At 35.5% G+C, this 13721-nt stretch overlaps 1 protein-coding gene across 8 annotated transcripts in view; it reads left to right on the plus strand.

Annotated features, from left to right (window-relative positions):
• The window catches only part of PCLO (piccolo presynaptic cytomatrix protein), a 398862-nt gene that overhangs the window by 229004 nt on the left and 156137 nt on the right, over positions 1-13721 (plus strand). For all 8 annotated transcript variants that reach the window (XM_070787660.1, XM_070787662.1, XM_070787664.1 and 5 more), the window contains exons 7-8: positions 5343-7530; positions 13163-13299. In XM_070787660.1, coding sequence (XP_070643761.1) covers positions 5343-7530; positions 13163-13299 — 2325 coding nt within the window. The remainder of the gene's footprint in view (positions 1-5342; positions 7531-13162; positions 13300-13721) is intronic.

The following is a 13721-nucleotide window of genomic DNA, read 5'->3' on the forward strand; positions in this document are numbered from 1 at the left end:
ATGTATCACCTATGAATTATATTCTCTCTCTCTCTCTCTCTCTCTATATATATATATATACACACTGGTGTGTGGGCTTCCCTGGTGGCTCAGATGGTAAAGAATTTGCCTACAATGTAGAAGACATGGGATTGATCCCTGGGTTGGGAAGATCCCCTGGAGAAGGGAATGGCTACCCACTCCAGTATTCTTGCCTGGAGAATTCCATGGACAGTAGAGCCTGGCAGGCTATAGTCCATGAGATCGCAAAGAGTTGGACACAGCTGAGTGACTTTAACTTTCATTTGTGTGTATATATAAAAATAAATATAAATATATATATATATATTTGTTTTTTGCTTCTCCATTTTTCCTCTTTCTGTTTGCATTCAACCACCTTCTGTATGTATTTCCACCTCACAGAAACTAAAGCATCACCAGGCTGAAGTGCATTTCATCTATCATATAAGATGCATGGTATCAGTGGGCTCCTCCAAGAAGTGTTGTTTAAAATATCTTCAGACAGCAAACTTATGCTGGAGTTTGTTTGCTTCCTATCACTATTGCGATTGAAATTAATTTTTCTTCAAATCTTTTTAAACCTCCATTCTATTCTTAGGACTTCCTTTCCTTTCCCTTGGTCTATTATTTGCACAAGTATTTTTAAATATTTGTTTTTAGTACAATTATTTTTCAGATTAAGGGCACCAGATCTGTTTGAAAACTTTGACCAGGCTAGTCATCAAGGCAAGAAAATCTTATTAAACACCAAGATTTTTCTAGATTGTTATTATTGTCTCTAATCATGACCTCCAACTGCATCATCCTTAATCATGATGAACTTGCTTTGATGGTTCTCTTTTTTCTAAGCAATTACATTGTTTCAGTTCTCTACTTTAGAGTTCTCTACTCTTATTCTGGGCTTCCCAGGTGGCCTAGTGGTAAAGAATCCACCTGCCAGTGCAGGAGAAGCAAGAGACATAGGTTTGATCCCTGGGTTAGGAAGATCCACTGGAATAGGAAATGGCAACCCGCGCCCGTATTCCTGCCTGAAAAATTCCATGAACAGAGAAGGATGGCGGGCTACAGGCCATGGGGTCACAAAGAGTTGGACACCCTGAGCATGCACTCTTATTTTACATTATATTGATTAGAATTAGTCATTTTAGAAGTTATTATCTAGAAAGGCTGTTCTTTTTAAATTATAAGTTGGCAAGACATCACTTTAAATTCTCTATTTTATTTCTCTCTGTTCTCTGGAATAATAACTAATTTAGGCCCTTTACTTGTTTTAAATGATTTAGTGAAAGTCACTCTGTCATGTCTGACTCTTTGTGACCCCACACGCTGTAGCCTGCCAGGCTCCTCTGTCCACGGAATTCTCCAAGCCAGAATACTGGAGTGGGTAGCTGTTCTCTTCTCCTGAGGATCTTCCCAACCCAGGGATCAAACCCAGGTCTCCCACATTGCAGATGGATTCTTTACCATCTGAGCTACCAGGGAAGCCCGATTTACTCCTTAGACAAACTGATAATGTAACAATAATCTCCTCAACATATAGGAAAACTGAGTGCCAGGGAGTTTAAGCAACTTGCTAAAGTTCTCACAGCTGGTAACGGCAGGGCCAGGATTGAAACTGAGTCTAGCCTGAGAGACTAAGCTTACAATCACATTACATTTCCTGTCATTTGGGAGGAATGTAGCTAAAATCTTGACAAGTCTCCAGCTTTGTTATCAAGTAGTACAGAACAGCAAAGCTATTTTGTCTTGTGGGGACTGAGTGCTTAGCTGAGCTAGCTCATTAAGTACTGGATTGGCCAAAAAGCTTGTTTGGTGTGAAAAATTCAAACAAACTTTTTGGCCAACCCAATGTCTAGCTACTACCAACCAACTTTGTCACTTGTTTCTATGACTCACGTCCCTAGGCCACAAAATATTGATAAACAGAAGTCATGTATCATTAAATGTTTGCAACCCTGAAGGAAAATTAGAAATCCCTAATACCTGGAATGTTTCTTTAACCTAGGATTATATTTCGAAAACAACCAAAGACTGAGCTTGACTAAGCTCACTCTGTCAAGTGAGAACTATAAACTGTTAAACATAAATTCAGATAAATTATATACACGTATTGGAGAAGGCAATGGCACCCCACTCCAGTACTCTTGCCTGGAAAATCCCATGGACGGAGGAGCCTGGTAGGCTGCAGTCCATGGGGTCGCGAAGAGTTGGACACAACTGAGTGACTTCCCTTTCACTTTTCACTTTCATGCATTGGAGAAGGAAAGGGCAACCCACTCCAGTGTTCTTGCCTGGAGAATCCCAGGGATGGGGGAGCCTGGTGGGCTGCCGTCTGTGGGGTCACACAGAGTCGGACACAACTGAAGTGACTTAGCAGTAGCAGTAGCATATACACGTATGAGCAATCAACAGTAAGAACTAATATCAGTTTCTAGTTTAGTTCATTATAACCATTACTCTTAACATAGTTGTCTTTTTTGCAGTTCCTCATACTTTTATCTTTCTGGTGATTTCATATATACTCTCATCCCACACAGTGAATTCAGGGAAATTCATTTCTTGATTCAGAGTTTAAAAGTAATTGAACAGGTTCTTGTTTTATCTTTTTATTTATTTATTCTTTCATTTAATGTGTGTGTGTGTGTGTATATATATATATATATGCGCCCATTTAATGGGTACCTTCAGTAATTTTAAAAATTAATTTTCAAAGTGTGTGTGTTCACCTCAGAAATTTCTTTCATTCTCTCTATTCGTTCCATTGCATTGTTACCTTCTCTGTTCTGTGTGCTTTCTCTCTGCCAGGATCCACTTTTTGTATTACATTAGTTAGTGGGTATTTTTAACCTCCTTTGGTGGGAAATCCTTACTTTGAAATGCTATGCTATTACAGTTTCAGAGTAACACAGTGAAACTTTCTTTTTCAAACCATTTCACAACCACAATTATGTAGTACAGATGAACAGTTTAAACTTGAAAATTCTTATCCAGATACCAAATCTACTAAATGCAACTCAAGGAAAAGAAATGGTCATTAATTTCAGTCTCCTATTGAACTCCATGATATTCAAAGAACCAAAAAGGTTATTGTGAAAAAACTTTTTTAAAAAATAGAAAACATATATATGTTAGTATTAGGGGAAATTATTAAATAATTATTCATTTATTTACTATTATGGTCAGCACACTCATTTTTTTGCAAAGAAACAGTTTTTTAAACATTTAGAATGTGAATTTATCAAACATCCATAATTTTCTGTAGAAATGAGAGGATTTTGCAAGGAAATGATATGTAATGGGTGCCTTATAGTAAGTCCAGAATTGCATGTGGCTCAGTGGTAAGGAATCTGCCTGCCAAAGCACTCAATCCCTAGGTTGGGATGATCCCCTGGAGTAGGAAATGGTAATACACTCCAGTTTTTTTGCAGAAAAAATTCCATGGACAGGGGAGCCTGGTGGGCTACAGTCCCTGGGGGTCGCTAAAGAGTTGGCTATGACTTAGCAACTAAAAAACAACTACAGTATGTACCAAACATTTTGCACAGAGGTCTCATTGACTGTTAATAACAGCTCTATGACTTGATTGTAGTAAGTAAAATTAAAAGAAATAAGGATGAGAGAGAATAAATAATACACCAAACAGCTGCTTTTGAGGTTCCATTGCCCATATTCCTCAAGGTCTCTGTGAGAAACAAGCTACAGTTTCAAAAACCATACTTGAAAGGCTTATGATGTTTAGTAATTGTGAATTTCATTCAATATTTTAAATTTCAGAAATACGTTTAAACCTTAATTGACCTTTATGGTATTGCTTATGAATATTATTTCTGGTAAACAATGAGGGTAGGTAAGTGGAGAAGAAAAAAAAATGACAACAGAGAACAGATTTTAAAACACCTAGGGAAATAAATTTGGAAATAGTAAAAAGACAGTGGAAGTACAGGTCTTGAATGAATATATATTTTTTTGGTTTTTAATACTTGGTGATTGGGTGAAAGGGAAGAATTAATGTCTTTGGATTATTAGTACAAAAAAGCAAAAAAAGAAGAATTTTGTAAAGAATATGCAACTAGAAGGCCGAAAACCTGAGATCTAGTTGGGGGAATATGCTACTAAATGCTTGGGTAGCTTTGAGTGTATCAGTTTATTTTAATCATAGTCAAAATGATCTCACGTCTTCCGATATTCTGAAATTAAATGATTCTCAAGACCAGTGATTCTTAGAATGCAAGTTATGACAAATTAACCAAATAAAATGGAAAACATCTGACAGTTTACCTATATGCTTTCTCTGATATTTTTTAAAGATTTCAGCGTGTTTATTTAAATAATTTTATTTATTTATTTATTGGCTATGCTGGATCTTTGTTGCTGCTCAGGCTTTTCTCTAGTTGTAGTGTGCACTCTTCTCCTTTAGGCAGTTTCTCTTATTGTGGAGCACGGGCTCTAAGGCACAAGGGCTCTGTAGTTGCGGTCCCGGGTTCAGAACACAGGCTCAGTGGTTGTAGTGCATGGGCTTAGTTGCTCTGTGGCATGTGGGGCCTTCCCAGACCAGGGATTGAACCCGTGTCTCCTTCGTTGGCAGGCACATTCTTTACCACTGAGCCACCCAGAAAACCCTCAATGAATTTTTGTACTGTTTGTGGTCACTTCCTTTTGCTTCCTGTGGTAGTTACTAAAGCATATTCATAAGAAGCTAAAATCACCAAAGAATATAATAGCAACATTGAAAAAAATTGATTCACATTGTTACAAAAATATTGAAAGAATAAATAGGAAATTAGTTCAGGTAACTCTTATGGGAGGGAAAAAAGATAGTGGAGAATGAGAGGATTTCATTTCAAAACATTTCGTGATTGGTTTAGGACTGACAGACACTTCAGGGGGTGAAAGAGGAATGGTGAGACAGAAGCAAACAATTCTCTTGACAATGAGTATCTTCAACTAATATAACTTAAATTTTAGATAGTTAACACAAGTACTCTGGGCATACCTTCAGTAAGTAACAATATGTATAGTACATATGATGAAAAATTAATTTTTAGAGTTCTTCCAAGAGTCTAACTAAAATATAAGCCTGCCTAGCAATGCACTTTGTGCCTGATTTCAAAACTCATTTCTAATGTTAGGTAAGTTGTAATATGTAACAATTTACTAAGAAGGGGAAAATTATTTCTCAGTTAACTGTTTGTGACTGATACTTGCAATTATAGGTACAATTTTATTATGTGCTCAAAGCTAAAACATATATGAAATCATCTTTATTTAAATGTAAATTATTTTTTGACCTTTAACTTTTTTCCTTGATAGTAAAGTATTGTATTTTATTTACTTAATTTTAGGCAAAAGGTTCTCAAACCGCAACAACCTCTGGCACTCAGAAAAAAGTGAAGAGAACTCTTCCAAACCCACCACCTGAAGAGACCTCCACAGGAACTCAGTCAGCCTTTAGCACAATGGGCACAGTCTCCAGGAGAAGGATCTGCAGAACCAATACGATGGCCCGAGCCAAGATTCTCCAGGATATAGACAGAGAGCTTGATCTTGTGGAGAGGGAATCTGCCAAGCTTAGGAAGAAACAAGCAGAACTTGATGAGGAAGAAAAGGAGATTGATGCTAAGTTACGGTACCTAGAAATGGGGATTAACAGGAGGAAAGAGGCCTTATTAAAGGAGAGAGAAAAGAGAGAGAGAGCCTATCTCCAGGGAGTAGCTGAGGATCGTGATTACATGTCTGACAGTGAGGTCAGCAGCGCCAGACCAACCCGAATTGAAAGTCAGCATGCCATTGAGCGACCAAGAACTGCTCCCCAAACTGAATTCAACCAGTTTATTCCACCACAAACCCAAACAGAATCTCAGCTAGTCCCTCCTACGAGTCCTTATACCCAGTACCAATACTCTTCCCCTGCTCTTCCTACTCAAGCACCTACCCCATACACCCAACAATCCCACTTTCAGCAACAGACTCTGTACCATCAGGAAGTTTCACCTTATCAGACTCAGCCAACCTTCCAAGCTGTGGCAACAATGTCTTTCACACCTCAAGCTCAACCTACACCAACCCCACAACCTTCTTATCAGTTACCATCACAGATGATGGTGATACAACAAAAGCCACGGCAAACTGCATTATATTTGGAGCCCAAGATAACTTCAAACTATGAGGTGATTCGCAACCAACCCCTGATGATAGCACCTGTTTCTACTGATAGTACATACGCTGTTTCCCATCTCGGTAGTAAGTACAACAGCTTAGATTTGAGAATAGGATTGGAGGAAAGAAGTAGCATGGCAAGCAGTCCAATATCAAGCATATCTGCAGATTCTTTCTATGCAGATATTGACCATCATACTTCACGAAATTATGTCTTAATTGATGACATTGGTGAGATTACCAAAGGAACAGCAGCTCTAAGCACTGCGTTTAGCCTTCATGAAAAAGATCTGTCAAAAACAGACCGTCTCCTCCGAACCACTGAGACACGTAGGTCTCAAGAAGTGACAGATTTCCTAGCACCTCTGCAGACTTCATCCAGATTGCATAGCTACGTGAAAGCAGAGGAGGACCCAATGGAGGATCCTTATGAGTTAAAGCTTCTGAAACAACAGATTAAACAAGAATTCCGTAGAGGAGCAGAGAGCTTAGATCACCTTGCTGGTCTTTCCCATTATTACCATGCTGATACTAGTTACAGACATTTTCCAAAATCTGAGAAGTACAGCATTAGTAGACTCACACTTGAAAAACAAGCAGCAAAACAACTACCAGCTGCCATACTTTATCAAAAGCAGTCAAAGCATAAGAAATCACTAATTGACCCTAAAATGTCAAAATTCTCACCTATTCAAGAAAGTAGAGACCTTGAACCTGATTATTCGACCTATATGACTTCAAGCACTTCATCTATTGGTGGCATTTCTTCCAGGGCAAGGCTTCTTCAAGATGATATTACTTTTGGCCTCAGAAAAAATATTACAGACCAACAAAAATTTATGGGATCATCTCTTGGCACAGGACTGGGCACCTTAGGAAATACCATACGGTCAGCTCTGCAGGATGAAGCAGATAAGCCATACAGCAGTGGCAGCAGGTCAAGACCTTCTTCCAGACCTTCCTCTGTCTATGGGCTAGATTTATCAATTAAAAGAGATTCTTCTAGCTCTTCTCTAAGACTGAAAGCTCAAGAGGCTGAAGCTCTAGATGTTTCCTTTAGTCATGCATCACCTTCTGGGAGAACTAAGCCTACTAGTTTGCCTATTAGCCAGAGTAGAGGAAGAATACCAATTGTGGCCCAGAATTCTGAAGAGGAAAGTCCACTCAGTCCTGTTGGACAGCCAATGGGAATGGCCAGGGCTGCTGCTGGACCCCTGCCACCAATATCTGCAGACACCAGGGACCAGTTCGGATCCAGTCACTCTTTGCCTGAAGTTCAACAACACATGAGAGAAGAATCACGGACTCGAGGCTATGACCGTGACATAGCATTCATCATGGATGACTTCCAACATGCCATGTCAGACAGTGAAGGTAAATTGGGCCTCAAACTACCTTGCTACTCTCAAAACTCAAACTCTTATTTTTCTGCATGTTTGATTTTCCTTCTCCAAGAATGTATTCTATTTTTCTTGGTGTGTCTTTTGCATGTTTACTTCAGTTTTATTTCTTGTAAATGGAAATTCTATCTTGTGTATAGATTTCATAGCATGCTCTTTATTTCTTTTTAATTTATCCTTTTATCGTTGTTTCTTGATTGTTTGATTTTTGTGGTGTCTACTTTTCCAAAACCATTATCAAATAATTGTGTCAATAAAATATGGTCATCCTTTAAATCTATAGTTGGAAAGTTTTTTGTTGTATGTTTCTTTTGTTTTCAAAAGTTATTTTTAAAGTTATTAGTTTCTTTCAGTTTGTGAAATGACTAAGGTTTTGAGCCATTGACTATTCCACTAGACTTTGTAGTAGAAAATTATTTATCATTTGTGAGATCAGTGTTTGTTAATTCAGAGAATGTTTTCTTGAGAACGTTCAGGTGAGTCCCTAATGTTAGCATAATGCAGTTTTATAATCTACTAAATAAAAGGCTTGTATTTTAATTTCTCTCTCATTGTGAATGCCATAGTTGACGAGCATTGTACATTGTACATTTTGTATTACATACTAAAACCTTAGTACCTAATATGATATTGACAGTAAACAACAGTATTATCCATATGCTGGTCAATATGTATGAAGCACTGTTTAGATCTTAAAATTTGAACTTTGTACATTGCTTTTGTGAATTTAGGTATTTGAGCTGAAGCTTTCCTTGTATGTTCAGTTAGCCTTTTCCATGGGTTTCCTTTTTGCATTATTTCATATTTTTTGCACTAAATTGTTTTACTAGTTTTTCATATAGAACAAGTGATATATGGCAAGTACATATTTAACTAAAAACTTTATGGTGATTTTTTATTAAATCATATAGAACCAAAAGGATTTTAGAAAATGACCTGACCAAGTCTAAATTAGAGGACAAGATTGAAGAGCTACAGAAATGTGACATTTTGCCCATGCCAAGAGGACTTATTACTCTTGGTTCTTTTTTTTTTCTTCTCCCTCCATGGTTTACATTTGAATATAAGTGTGGCTTGACTCCTAAAAATAAAATATTTCTCATCCAGTAAAAATGTATTACTTCATGACTTTGGGGATGGAAAAGCTCTAAGCTAACATCTCTTCTTTTAAATCTAACATTTTCCCTGGGGGCTTGCAGGAAAATATATTTTCACAAAAAGGATTTTCTTTCTTCTGTATCTCGATACCAGTGTGATATTAGAAGTTTAAGTGTAGGTTAGATCAGGACAAAAGTAACCACTGGATCTGAAGGAGAAGAGACTGCTTTTCCTAGTGAAATTCCAATAGACCAGTTACTTTCTGATTTGTTTTTTTCTCTATGAGCTGTTGAATTGACCATTTTTATTGATAATTAGCCAATTAAATAAAACACTATTTTTTTTACTTTAGCCAGTTGTTTAAATCAACCATCATAGTTAAGTAAGAGTTATATGGAAACTCTTGTGTTTTTCACAGTCCACATTTAACACACGTTATATATGTATATAAATATATAGATATATAATGACTTCTACAGAAGAAAAAAAGGCTCATCAATAATACTATCTGTAAAATAGCAAAATAGAATAAAAACTAACAGATCAATCATAAAACTAAACACCAAAAGCTTTGTATGCATGATGTACATTTATCTGGAGAGAATTTGACAAATTCATTTATTCAATCATAGATTCTGCCATCATGGTGCCAGACATACAAATGTTTCTAGATATTCTGAAGTATGACAGTTATTTACATACAACCATGTAAAAATAACCACATTTTTCTCATTTATATGTTTGGATGATATGTACTCATAGTCATCAAAGACTATGAGAAACTTGCTTTGATAAAATATCAAAACACATCAAAAAATACTTATCAAAAACATTTGTTAAGTATTGGAAAGATCAGATTTAAAAAAGCATGTTAATCTCCAGCAAATTGTTTAAACTAATTTGGATGAGACATCGTGCAGCACCCAAAATTAAGAAATGTGTAAAGAGGACACCAGAGAAGGAAACAAAATGAAACTTACATGAAGTTAAATTGAGTTAAAATGTTATTTTTCAATTAAGCAGATAAGAAATGTAGTCATAAAAAAAATCATGTTGGTACATAATTATACAAAGAAAACTATAACAAACTGAATTATATATGTAATATTATCTGTGTGAATTGTAGTGATGTGTTTTTAAATGTTCTGTATTTTCTTTGTGTTTGTATCTCATAAACGTATTACTTTTTCTTGGTGAACAGTGCTCTGCTCTTTTTTTTTTTTTAAATCTTGGGATCCATGAGTAATTAAGAAAAAAGTAAAAAATATTTTTCCCAATCACATAACTTACAACATTATAAACTCATGAATTATTAGAGATTTTTTTAAATAAAAGTTTGCCACATATATACTATATCTATGTTTGAGTGATACTAAAACAACCTTGAAATATATAACATTCCAGCAGGCTACTTAGTATCATGTAAACAAAGCAAATTTAACTGATTTCAGATTTATTCAGATTTATTGTGTGCTTTCTCTGAATTCAATCAAACTCTTGGTTATAGACAATAATATATATTTCAGATGTATTCTATATGACTCCAGGTAATTTTGAAATACCTCATCTGAGGTAAAATCTAGGTAGATATAATTTTTTTTCTTTTTAATTAATCTATATTTATTACAGCTTTTAAAGCAGAATGTGACTTGAGGTAGGCACAATTTATGTTGCTTAATAGTTATGACCATCAGCCTAAACTGTACAATTTAATATTCATTCCTGGTTAAGAACAGAACAGGGAGACTAGAGTAGATTGGAGAAAAACTAAACTAGAAACAATCATTATATTTCTGCAACCACAAATAATTTGTTGAAAACATTCTTTTAAAATATACTCATGTTTAAAAAAAATGCATCAGTACATACAGTCTTAAAAAAAATTCCAAGGAATATTTTATACAGAATAGAATTGGACCCCAAAACAGCTTACTTGCATTTTACATTTAAGAGAAGAAAATATCAGTAGCCTAAAACAAGGGGATGCTAATCTGCAGTGACTTATTTAATTTGGAAAATGCTGTTATTATTGTAAAATTTCATTTTTAAAGTTTGGATCTACCGTGGCAGATCCAACAATTGCAATTACAAACATTTAGCATTTATGTCCAACTTGCTATTGGGCTTCCCAGGTGACCCGAGTGGTTAAGAACTTATCTGTCCATTCAGGAGATGGAAGAGACTTGGGTTCAATCCCTGGGATGGCAAAATCCCCTGGAGAGGGGCATGGAACCGCACTCCAGTATTCTTACCTGGAGAATCCCATGGACAGAGTAGCCTAGCAGGCTACAATCCATAGGGTTGCAAAGATTCAGACACAACTGAAGCAACCTAGCACACACCAACTTTCCATAAATGGTGAATATGGAATTCGATTTAAGAGAAGACTTACTTAATCTAGTTTCTCTTGATTGATAAATTCCTATGCGAAGCATGGTAGCTATCCTAACTTAGTTACATATAGAATTATTATAAACAGACAAAGTATGTCATCAGTATTGGAAATAAATTGACAAAATGTATATCAAGTTGAAATTCTGCCTTATTTGTATAGACACAGCCAAGGAAACATTTTAGAAGATTTTTTATTTTAAGTGCAATTAGCAAAGTATATATTCAAGTGATATCAGGTACAGTATCCAAGGTAGTCATTTATTAAAATCAGTATAGACTATTTTTATGAGAAATGTTATTGAAATATATAAAAATAATATAAAATATTTGTGTTTTGGTGATCATCTAATAAGTTTTAGAGACTAATGATTAAATAATGGATTTGTTTTGTTTACTTATCAAAATTATATTGAATATATCTTTCATAAATTTAGTCCCTTGGTGTCAAGGGAAAACTTGAAAAACCATAGTAAATACCAAATAGACTGTGAGAAAAGTGTGTAACTGTTAATGAGGTTCATTTGACAAGTATTTATTTTAAAATGTACTTATAATAATTAGGATATTTAACTTTCTTTAGTTGATGACTAATTTTCCTATGTGCCACTCATTTCCCAAATATTTTATTAATATTTGTGGCATTTGCAAGGCATTGGTTTTAGTATTAAGGGAGAACAAAAAAACAGAAGACATGAGGCTTACCTTCAAGCAGCTTAGAGTCTTAATAGGGGAGATCAGACAAGTACATATACAACCACAAACCAGGTATGTATCATTGTATTGCCTCAAATCTAAGACTGACTAAATTATGACACATTGTCTATCATTCTATGTTTATTGAGAGAAAGTTCTGTGGTTAATCAGTGGCAATGACCAAGATCACAGGAGGTGTAGAGGTGAGTAATGCTGTATATGCTGTGGTTTTGCCAGCCCTGCCAGTAAAGAACTAATGGATACTGCTTGGGAAAAAGTGAAAGTAGAGGAAGAGAAGTCAGTGATGCAGACAGAAAGAGAACTGTAATGAGGTTGAGAGGAATACTCAATAGTATGGCATTATCGAAACCAGAGTTTCAAGAAGATGTAGACTGATAGCATCATCAACAGATCTTTCAGGATAATACTTGAGAAGAGGTGCTCCATCTGCCATTTAGGAAGTAACAGTGTACTTCCAGAGACTATTAATTAGGGATCCTTTTACAATACGTAAAACTTTCTATGAAGGCAAATTCTATATAATAGGTAAATAATGATTTGGGATCACTAGATAAGAACTTTAAAATGTCTTTGAAAGTACTAAGAATTTAATGGGTTGAAAAAATTTAAATAGTAGTTATATACTCAAATATAATTATATTTTCAAAAAAGTATTTTAAGATGTTAAGCTTTGTCACATTGTAAGTACAGAAAGCAGCCTACCAACTCTTTTAATTCCTAGATGTATGATCCCACAAAAAATAATTGTTTGATTTTTAATGAAAAATTCTAGTAGGTATATTTTAAAAATTAGGCTACCAGATGATTATGGCACACATGTTCCTAGCACTGATACCTAGGATCCTCCTAAAAATAAATATTTTCATCTAGTTATGAATGTCATAGATGTGTCATGCTTTCAAAAGATGCTCAATTGATGTCCAAATCTAGCAGCCACATATTGGTACTGGGTTAATATGATAGTGGAAAAATAATTGAATCTTTTGTATCGAAGAAATGTGTTTTCCTTAGATTTTGGTGATATATAGTGGGGAGAAGTGAGGAGGTGGACTGATGGAATGAAGTTGAATAGAACAACTTTTGAGAAATATTCATTTGTTCATTTATTTATTCAATCACTATCTAAATTTATTTTTTCACCTGATTTAAATGTTAATTTTGTCTTACTTTGCTCTGAAAAGTTGACAGGTAGCACATGGTTTTTTTTCTAGGTTATTCCCTCATACAGAATTTTTAACATAATGCAGGAAATGATATTTCTGATCCCACTGGGAATTGTGTTTGAAATGCATGAATGGTTAATAAGCCCCAAAGCATGCTGGTACTGCAGATCATCTACTGCCCTCTGTCATCTGTATTAGTTGGAGTTGCAATGTTTGATATTTCCTTGGTCTCCAAAGCTTATCACCTCCGTCGTGAAGAAACAGATTGGTTTGACAAACCCAGGGAGTCTCGCTTGGACAATGGACATGGTCTAGATCGAAAACTGCCAGAACGATTGGTCCACTCTAGACCACTCAGTCAACACCAAGAGCAAGTAAGTGCTATATTGAGCAATGTCTTTTAGATTTCTCAAAAAAAAAAGACTCATTTCACCATAGAATGGTCTCAGTTATCCCAAAATACACAGGACTTTGATCAATCAAGCTCACAAATGACTTTTTTTTTTCAGTATATTAAGGTGGTAATTGCCTTACTTCATCAGCCATGACTGATTGACATTGAAGCATAGCTGTGATGCTTCTTACCAGGCAATTTAAGTGATTTTTTGCCTCTAACAGACAATTAAGCCATATAGCATACCCAACACTGCCATGCAAAGAAAATGCATGAAACTCCTGAAAAGCTTACAGAATATAGGGTAAAATAGACTTGGGTAACTTCAGGGCTTTCCATAGAATATGCCCAGCTGTCAAGAAATAGCAAATAAGAAGATGACCAAACCAAGCAGCTGGGAAC

This window comes from Bos indicus, chromosome 4, assembly GCF_029378745.1.
Source record: "Bos indicus isolate NIAB-ARS_2022 breed Sahiwal x Tharparkar chromosome 4, NIAB-ARS_B.indTharparkar_mat_pri_1.0, whole genome shotgun sequence".
NCBI classification, from domain to species: Eukaryota; Metazoa; Chordata; class Mammalia; order Artiodactyla; family Bovidae; genus Bos; species Bos indicus.